The following is a 9,765-nucleotide window of genomic DNA, read 5'->3' on the forward strand; positions in this document are numbered from 1 at the left end:
GGATGCTTCAGCCAACCACTTGTCTTGGCTTGTCCCTTGCTTCGGCTGCCGTTCCCTGAAAATCTGGATATTTGCATCTTCAGGCAAGCTTTCATTAGAGGTCTTAAAGGGTTTGTACCCAGGAGAAAATGTCAGGACATGGAGCTGTGAAAGAATGAGTTGGGAAGTGATTTCAGTATGGAAGCTTTTTTTTTTTTTTTTTTTTTTTGGTTTTTGGGTCATACCCAGCCATGCTCAGGGGTTACTCCAGGCTCTGTGCTCAGAAATCATTCCTTCCTGGCAGGCACCGGGAACCATATGGGATGGAGGGATTCGATCTGCCCTTGGTTGGCCAAAGGCAAGGCAAACACCCTACCGCTTTGCACTCTCTCTCTGGCCCCTGGAAGCTATTTTTTAAAATTCCTTATTTCTTTTAATATATTTTTGTTTGTTTGTTTTTTGGGTCACACCTGGCAGCGCTCAGGGGTCACTCCTGGCTCTATGCTCAGAAATCGCTCCTGGCAGGCTCAGGGGACTATATGGGATGCCGGGGTCCGAACTACTGTCCTTCTGCATGCAAGGCAAATGCCTTACCTCCATGCCCTCTCTCCGGCCCCACTTTTTAATTTTTTTATTTAAAGAAAATGCATCACATAGTTGACATAACTAATCATAATACATTTGTTTCAAGGTGATGGAAAGCAAAGTCATTAAGGAAATAGAAAAACTAAAAAAATAAAATGGAAGAGAAGAAAAATGAAAAAGTTCAGTAGCAAGTATATTTGTGAAAATCATTGTAACTCCAATAGTCATTCATACAGTAGCTGAAGATTTAGTAAGTTCTATTTTAAAGATAAGAGATTAAAAAATACAATAAAAAAAGATGTGTGTGTGGTAGCAGTTGTTGTTTGCATAGGCACAGCAAAATATGGGGTAAATAGAAAGGAAAAAACCTTTGACCTAAGAACAGGGAGACCTTCCCCATGAAGCATCCTGGCATAAGACCAACTCCAGGCTCCAGGCATGCTAAGTTGTCTAACCCCAAAGACTTTCTCTGTGGTCCCAGGAAAAGCTCTTCACAATCACAGTTGTAGCGGTCAGGTTCCTGTGGTTAGAGATCCTGGGTTTTGTACAGATCCTAAGTCGAAGTCAGGGTGACCTGGAGCATCTTCTGGTTTTATTGCACCATTAGGTGGCCAATATTGAAGCTTTGAGAAAGGCCTCAACAGGGCCAGAGCAGTGGCACAAGCAGTAGGGTGTTTGGCTTGCACACACTGTCCTAGGACAGACCGCTGCTTGATTCCCTGGCATCCCATATGGTCCCCCAAGCCAGAGGCGATTTCTGAGCGTAGAGCCAGGAGAAACCCCTGAGAGTCACCAGGTGTGGCCCAAAAAACAAACAAACAAACAAAAGGCCTCAACACATGCACTCAATATTTTTGACAATTAAAATATAGGTGAAGCATCTCTAGACAGGTTGTATTTTTTCGTTTAGTTTTGTGGCTACATCCAATGAGGCTCTGAGGCTACACTTGGCCTCTGGTTACTCCTGAGAGTACTTAGGAGACCAGACGGGACATTGGAGCTCCAACTTGGGTCAGCAGGTTGAAAGGCCAGTGCCCTCCCCCTGCACTACCTTTCCTGGCTGGCCCTGCGGGGAGGTGGGTGCTGAAGGCAGAGATGAGAGAGCTTGCTCTGTTCCTTCAGATCGCGGAGGGAATGGCCTACATCGAGAGGAAGAACTACATTCACCGCGACCTGCGAGCAGCCAACGTCCTCGTGTCCGAGACTCTCATGTGCAAAATCGCAGACTTTGGCCTGGCGCGGGTAATCGAAGACAACGAGTACACAGCCAGGGAAGGTGGGTGCCAGGGGCCCATCTGGGGGGCCTTTATGGGGTGTTTTATGCAGCAGTGACAGCAGTTATCAGCAGAATTGACCAGTTCATTATTGATCAGTTCATTTGAACTAAGAAGAATTTTTTTTAATAATTTTTTTTTTTTTTTGGTTTTTGGGCCACACCCGGTAGTGCTCAGGGGTTACTTCCAGGCTATCTGCTCAGAAATAGCTCCTGGCAGGCACGGGAGACCATATGGGACACCGGGATTCGAACCAACCACCTTTGGTCCTGGATCGGCTGCTTGCAAGGCAAACACCGCTGTGCTATCTCTCCGGGCCCAATATAATTTTTCTTTTGACCCAAGTGGATTACAAATCTTTCACAGTAGTATTTTAGGTGCATAGTGACATTGAATCAGGGACATTCCCTCCACCAATGTTGTCCTTTCTCCACCCCTGTTCCAAGCATGCATCCCATAATGCCCTTCCTTTGCCCCCCCTCACGCCCTCCGGGCTGTTAATATAAGTGGTTTTGAGTGGAGGAGCATCCAGCAGTGCTCAGGGCTTACCGACTGCTCAGGGATTCCTGGCAGGAATCAGGGAATGATACGGGATACCAGGGATCAAACCTGGATTTTCCATGTGCAAGGCAAGCACCCTACCTGCTATACTATCTCTCCAGCCCCTGTGTCCACCATATTTTAGAGCTGTTTTTTTGTTTTGTTTTGTTTTGTTTTTTTCGGTTTTTAGTTTTTGGATCTCACTCGATGGTGCTCAGGGGTTACTCTTGGCTCTGCACTCAGAAATCTCTCTTGGCAGGCTCGGGGGACCATATGGGATGTTGGGATTCAAACCACCATCTCTTGGATCGGTTGCATGCAAGGCAAACGCCCTACCACTGTGCTATCTCTCTGGCCCCATTTTAGAGCCTTCTTAATTTTGCCTCACTCCTTGATTCTGGGCTCAATTTCTCTCTCCTGGCAAGTGAAAGAAATGTCCTGGCCGGACCGAGGTTCGATCCCCCGGCATCCCATATGGTCCCCCAAGAAGCCAGGAGCAACTTCTGAGTGCATAGCCAGGAGTAACCCCTGAGCGTCACAGGGTGTGGCCCAAAAACCAAAAAAAAAAAAAAAAAAAAAAAAAAAGAAATGTCCTGGCATTAATAAAATTTGGGGGGTAATGTCTGAAGTTTATAGGATTAAATACATTTATCTACAAGAATATATGCATGCCAGCCAGAGATATAGTGCAGGAAATAAAGCACTTCCTTGCTTGCATGCAGCCAAACCCACTTTAAATATTTACTCAACCCCATATGTTGCTCTGAGGGCCCATAAGAAGTGAACCTTGAGGGCTGGAGTGATAGCACAGCAGTGGGGCATTTGCCTTGCAGGCAGCCAACATAGGACAGACCCCAGTTCCATTTCTGGCATCTCATATGGTCCCCAAACCTGCCAGGAGTAACCTCTGAGCACCACTAACAAAAAAAAAAAAAAAAAAAAAGAAGTGAACCTTGGACACAAAACCAGTAAGCCCTGAGCACTGCTGAATATGGTGCCCCTCTCCCAAAAAAATTATATATGGATCAAGAGATATATTTATTCCCATTAATGAGTTCATTAGAGGAAAATGGAATATCAAAACTTACAGTGCATTAGGGGCTGGCACCAAGCAACACAAACTAAAAAGAAAGCCTCTATTCTGTCACATCTTGTGTGGTTTTATTAATTTGTTTGATTTTGGGGGGATACTTGGGTATTACTCCTGGCTCTGCACTCAGGAATTATTTCTGGCAGGCTGGGTGGGGGAGAGGGAGAGGGGACCATATGGGATACCGAAGATTGAACCCAGGTTGGCCACGTGCAAGGCACGTGCAAGGCCCACCTTCTTCTATCTCTAAAGGGAGCTGGAGATGGTCTGAGAGGATGCATCGGAAACTGTATGTTAAGAGAAAAATACCAAAACGGGGGAGCCGGAGCAATAGTGTAGTGGTAGGGTGTTTGCCTTGCATGTGGCTGACCCAGGACAGACTTGGCTTCAATCCCCAGCATCCCATATGGTCCCCCAAGCTAGGAGCAATTTTTGAGTGAAGAGCCAGGAGTAACCCCTGAGCTTCACCGGTGTGGCCCCAAAACCAAAAACAAACAAACAAAAATACCAAAAAGGGAACTACAAAGCAGGCAAACATTTTGAGCACAACATGTTGTAGTGTATCTATGTTGCACTGTGTAGGTGCTGCCTCTTTGAGATAAATTAGGGAGAACATTTCCCACAGGGAAAGAAACTGGGCCCCTCCCTGTTCCTGAGGGTTTTTGTGTCAGCTCAGTGGCTCAAGCGAGACCCCTGTCTTCTCCTCAGGTGCTAAATTCCCCATTAAATGGACAGCTCCAGAAGCCATCAACTTCGGCTGCTTCACCATCAAGTCGGATGTGTGGTCCTTTGGGATTCTCCTCTATGAAATCGTCACCTACGGGAAGATTCCCTACCCAGGTACAGTTTTCTTGCCTTTATCAAACCCATTGGTAACTGTGGGGGGGAATCAAATTGTAGGAAGCAAGGAAGGAAAAACAGCCTTTTTTAGACAGAAATGGGCTACACCTTGATTTATTTTGGGGGGATGGGGACCCCACCCAGCGGCGCTCAGGGGTTTCTCCTGGCTCTGCACTCAGAAATCACCCCTGGCAGGCTGAGGGACCATATGGGATGCTGGGAATCAAACTGGATCCCTCCTGGGTTGGCTGCATGCAAGGCAAAAGACCTATCACTGTGCTATCTCTCTGGCTCAGAAAGAGATATTTCCAACACAATTCACAGGCCTTGCTGCAGTTTCAAATGTGCTTTGCACTCCTCTTCCCATAGACCTCAGACCTTGACCCCTGGCCCAGGTCGAAAGAAATACAGATATTTATCCCAGTGAACTTGGCTGATTCCAAAAGTTCTAAAGCCACATAATTTTATTTTGACCAGAGAAGGGGGATGGAAATCATGCTCTCCTGTTTGGAGCAAGAGAAGCAAATGAAATCTTCCACTTAAAACTTTCCACCTACACAAATATTTGAAGATGAGGTTTCAGCAGGAGACAGAAGCAAAACATAAATAACACTGGAGTGATCTTCAGGTGTGCTTGACTCTTTGCCTTTCAAAAACCAGGAATCTTCTGCAGCAGAAGTTCAATATTTTTTTTCCAGAGATTTAACTCCAGTCCTTGAGTCCCTGGGTATGGGAGGAAGGAAGGTCAGCTCAGGGCAGATGCGCACACAAGAAGCAAGGAAAGAAGTAGATAGAAGAGGCCGGAAAGACAGTGATGCAAGTGACTGATCCAAGTTCAATTCCCAGCATCCCGTGTGATCCCCCAAGCCTGTAGGAGTAATTCCTAAGCAGAGAGTCAAACTCACTCTGACTCTCATCCTTGTCTCTTTCATTCTGCTATAAATTATTTTTATTAAATTTATTTAAAGAAAATGCATCACAAAGTTGACATAACTGATCAAAATGCATTTATTTCAAGGTAACCAAAAGCAAAGTTATTAAAAAAAATAGAGAAAAACTAAAAAGAAAAAAAAATGGAAGAGAAAGGAAAGAAGAAAAAATTCAGTAGCAAGTATATTTGTGAAAATTATTGTACCACTAATGAACTCATTAAAGCAATAGCAGAAGGTTTAATAAGCTCTTTTTTTATTTTTTAAGGATAAGAATTTAAAACAATACAGTAAAAACAGTGTGAGAGTGGTAATTGTTGTTTGCATAGGCCCAGCAAAATATGGGGGAAACAGAAAGGAAAAGCGTTGGCCTAAATACAAGGAGACCTTACCCCTGAAGTTTTCTGGCATAAGACTGACTCTGGGTTCCAGGCATACTAGGTTGCCCAAGGCCTGAGTCATTCTCTGTGGTTCCAGTAAAATTTTTTCACACAGTCGCTGTTGTTGGTGTCAGATTTCTGTAGTTAGAGATCCTGGTTACTGTGCATTTTCTACATCAAAGTCGGGGTGATATGTAGCGTCCTCTAATTTCACCTCACCATTAGAGGGCAATCATTCTGCTATAAATTATTTTTAAACATGCCAGCTCCCTAAAAAAATATCTATTTTTCTTTTTTTTTTTTTGTTTAACTTGGCATGAATTATAATACTGTTAACAATAAAATGTCAATGCATACACTATTCCACAAATAAGTATATTTGTCTGCATATACTTGGGAACAATATGGTCTCTAAATCCATGCTAAATAACCCTCTCAATGCTTTATTGTTTGTATATATTTCATATTGCATATTTCAAGAAGAGCCAGAGTGCTCCTCTTGACCTACCCCTCAATATAAAATTTTTTCCTTGGGATTTTAGGAGCACTGCCAGTATTGCTCAGAGATCTCTCCTAGCAGGCTTGGAGTGCCATGGGTCAAACCCAGGTCAGCAGCATGCTAGACAAATGCCCTCCCTGTAACTTGTCCTATCTCTCCAGGCCCCAAAATCAATTTCTGGGTTGACTGACCACATAGCTGGTGACCCATAACTTGAAAATAATTTTTTAGAGAGTACATTTAAAGACTACCTGCATTCTTTACAAATCTGGTAAAAATCATTTCTCCCAAAACTACACTCCTTTGGAGCTTTGCAGTAACCTTTAGTTGATCAGCTATGTGGCCATAGAAAGGCAAGGAATTGGTTTCAATGGATGCAGTCCCTCATACATCTAATAGTTTATATATTCTTTTTGGTTTGTTTGTTTGTTGTGGGCCACACCCAGTGATGCTAAGGGGTTACTCCTGGCTCTGCACTCAGAAATTGCTTCTGGCAGGCACAGGGGATCACATGGGGTGTCGGGGATCAAACCCAGGTCTGTCCTGAGCAAATAATAAATATTATTATTGATTATATTATTGAAATCTTATTTATTTTGCAAAAGTCCTACCCCTGTGCTATTGCTCCAGCCTAATAGTTTATATATTCTTCAGGAAATATTTCTATTTCTTCCTTTTTAGAGGAAAATATGGCATCTAGAAACTATACAAACTATATAGCTAGCAGGACCAGAGCTATAGTAGAGTGGGTAGGACACTTAACATGCACACAACCAACTTGGGTTCAATCCTCTCGTCCCACATGACCCTGAGTATCGCCATGAGTAATTCCTCAATACAGGGTCAGGAGTAAGGCCTAGGTATGGCAAAACAAAAGCCAAAACAAGGGGCCAGAGAGATAGCACAGTGGTAAGGCATTTGCCGTGCAAGCGGCCAACTCAGGACCAATGGTGGTTCAAATCCCAGCATCCCATATGGTCCCCCATGCCTGCCAGGAGCGATATCTGAGCATAGAGCCAGGAGGAACGCCTGAGTGCTGCCGGGTGTGACCCTCCCCCCCAAAAAACCCCAGAAAATTATAGTTTGTATCAGATAATACATTGGGAACATAATTTGGGTCACAGGTATTACTGAAAAATAAATGGATGGTGAAGGGGGTTGTTCATTTTATGACTGAAACCCAACTACAAACATATTTGTAATCATGGTGCTTAAATAAAGATATTATTTAACTCTCCAAACAAATGGAGTTTCAGCATCAGGCTGTGATTGGAGTAGTCAGCAAAAGCCTCAGTGTGTCCAGAAGCCTTTTGTCCTTCCACAGACCAGCTCTCTTCTACTCACCATATTTGCCTGTTTTTCTCTAAAAACTGAATACTGCCCACATTCCCATTCACCCTAAAATTTGTGTATTTTTTCACTTGGAGAAACTTCTTTAACCTCCACATCTGAATTCTGTAATTTGTTGTTGTTGTTGTTGTTGTTGGTTTGAGAGCTGTCACAACCGGTTGGTACGCAGTGTTTAACTCCTTGCTCTGTGCTCAAGGATCACTCCATACCAGTCACATGCTGTGTCAGGACCACCTCTGCTCTTGGGGTTGTTTTATTTAATTTTTGTTGTTGTTTTTTCGTTTGGGATTGTTTTAACCAGCATAGACTGGTGGCCTGAATAGCAGAGATCCATTTTCTCACTTTGGGAGAGGTCAAAGGATGAGACGAGGTATTAGCAGTTCTGGTATCTCTCTCTGACAGCCTTTCTTCCAGCCTGCACATGTCATTCCCCTGACCAAGGCATCCTGAGTTCTCATTTCCTCTAAGGACACCATAGTTTTGTGATGGACCCCCCCATACAGGGCCTCATTCTAAATTGTTTGCCTCTTCAAGGCCTTCATCTCTAGAGACGCTTTCCTTTTTTTTTTTTAATGAATTTTAAACTTTATTGATTGATAGAGTACAGGTGGGGGTTGGGTGGGGAGGAGGGAGATTTGGGACATTGGTGATGGGAATGTTGCACTGGTGATGGGTGGTGTTCTTTACATGACTGAAACCCAGACACAATCATGTATGTAATCAAATGTAATCAAAATAAAAACTTTATTGATTGATTGACTGATTGATTGGTTGTTGGGCCACACCCACCAGTGCATCAAAGGATGCCATCCCATATGGGATGCCGGGAATCGATCTGGGTACCTCTTGGGTCGGCCACACGCAAGGCAAATGCCCCACCATTGTGCCATCTCTCTGGCCCCCATGAGATGCTGTTTTCCTGAGGCTAAGAGTGGGAAAAATGGGACCTGGAGGTGGGAAGATAGATTCAGCCCACCCACACCTGTAAGAGTAATGCCCCACTGCGGGGTGTGCTGGGCCCAAGCAGGTTTCTAATGCTTCAGGTCTGTTTTTTAGGGAGAACCAATGCAGACGTGATGACCGCCCTGTCCCAGGGTTACCGCATGCCCAGGATGGAAAACTGCCCAGATGAGCTATACGACATCATGAAGATGTGCTGGAAAGAGAAGGCGGAGGAGCGGCCCACCTTCGACTACCTGCAGAGCGTCCTGGACGATTTCTACACGGCCACCGAGGGCCAGTACCAACAGCAACCTTAGCAGCGGGCCTGGTGGACTCAGGGACAGTTGTCACCTTGGAACAGGAAAGTTGGCATGCATAAGTCACACCAGCTGGCCCATGTGCTGGCCTCAGCAGCTTGCCCTGCTGAAAGATGGGGGGGCCTCGTGGAACTGGGTCTCTGCCCCTGCCCGCTTGGTGGCCACCGTGTGCAGCTGGCCAGCTTGCTTCACCAGACCCCACCAAGGTCGAGGCCCCTCCAGTCCCCTGCCCTGGCCTGACTCGAGTTTGCACCGAAACTCAAGTCCAGATCCTGAAGTCTTTCACTCCATCCCTGCTGAAGACTCTCATGTATGAAGCTCAGACGCTCGCCTGGACACTTGTTTGATTTTTTTCTCTCTGCTTTCGCTGATTTCTTTAAAAATTACTAACCCGACCCGTTAGAGCTTGCAGGTAAAGTCAGATGCTTAAATAAACCAAAGCCATCCCAAAGTGTCTTGACCAGATTGTAGTCTCAGATGGTCCTCGAATTCGAATAAAATATATTTTCATCCATGAATCCAGCTCAGACGTCCTCCTGCTAGCCTGTGAAATGCCAACTAGTGCCCAGCCTGTCAAGAGACCCACAGAGAGTCTCTCACAGAGAGACTCATGAACTGGGACCCTTAGGAAGAATATCTTCCAAGGGTCCAGATTCTCAGTTTCACAATTTTTTTCTCTGCAGACTTTATTTTTGGGGGGAGGGACTGTTTAGTTCTAAGAACTATCCAGGGTCTCTACAGCCTGAGAATGCTCTTCATTGCTTCAGATGATTTGAACATTGTTTTGACAGTCAACTGTTAATTTGAGTTATATGCTTGAAAGTAAAACAAAAAACCACGCAATCTTTGGAACTATTTTTGTGGCTTATGCGATCTCCTGAACTGTTCTAAGATGTGTCTGATACTATTTATGCAAGATTAAGATTGATGAGATTCTGTTGACTACAGTTTTCTAATCTAAGCCTAGAATTCAAAATGCTCCATCACATCTTGTTCTTCTTACATTGTGTATATACCTAATATTTCTTTCTGATTTTGTT

At 44.5% G+C, this 9,765-nt stretch overlaps 1 protein-coding gene across 1 annotated transcript in view; it reads left to right on the forward strand.

The window, feature by feature from the left end:
* LYN (LYN proto-oncogene, Src family tyrosine kinase) overlaps positions 1 to 9,403 on the forward strand; it is an 86,855-nt gene extending 77,452 nt beyond the window's left edge. Inside the window, exons 10-12 of the mRNA XM_049781915.1 lie at positions 1,687 to 1,840; positions 4,177 to 4,308; positions 8,523 to 9,403. Of these exons, the coding sequence (XP_049637872.1) occupies positions 1,687 to 1,840; positions 4,177 to 4,308; positions 8,523 to 8,725 (489 nt within the window). The 3' untranslated portion in view covers positions 8,726 to 9,403. The remainder of the gene's footprint in view (positions 1 to 1,686; positions 1,841 to 4,176; positions 4,309 to 8,522) is intronic.
* The last annotated feature ends 362 nt before the right edge of the window (positions 9,404 to 9,765 follow it).

This window comes from Suncus etruscus, chromosome 10, assembly GCF_024139225.1.
Source record: "Suncus etruscus isolate mSunEtr1 chromosome 10, mSunEtr1.pri.cur, whole genome shotgun sequence".
NCBI lineage: Eukaryota > Metazoa > Chordata > Mammalia > Eulipotyphla > Soricidae > Suncus > Suncus etruscus.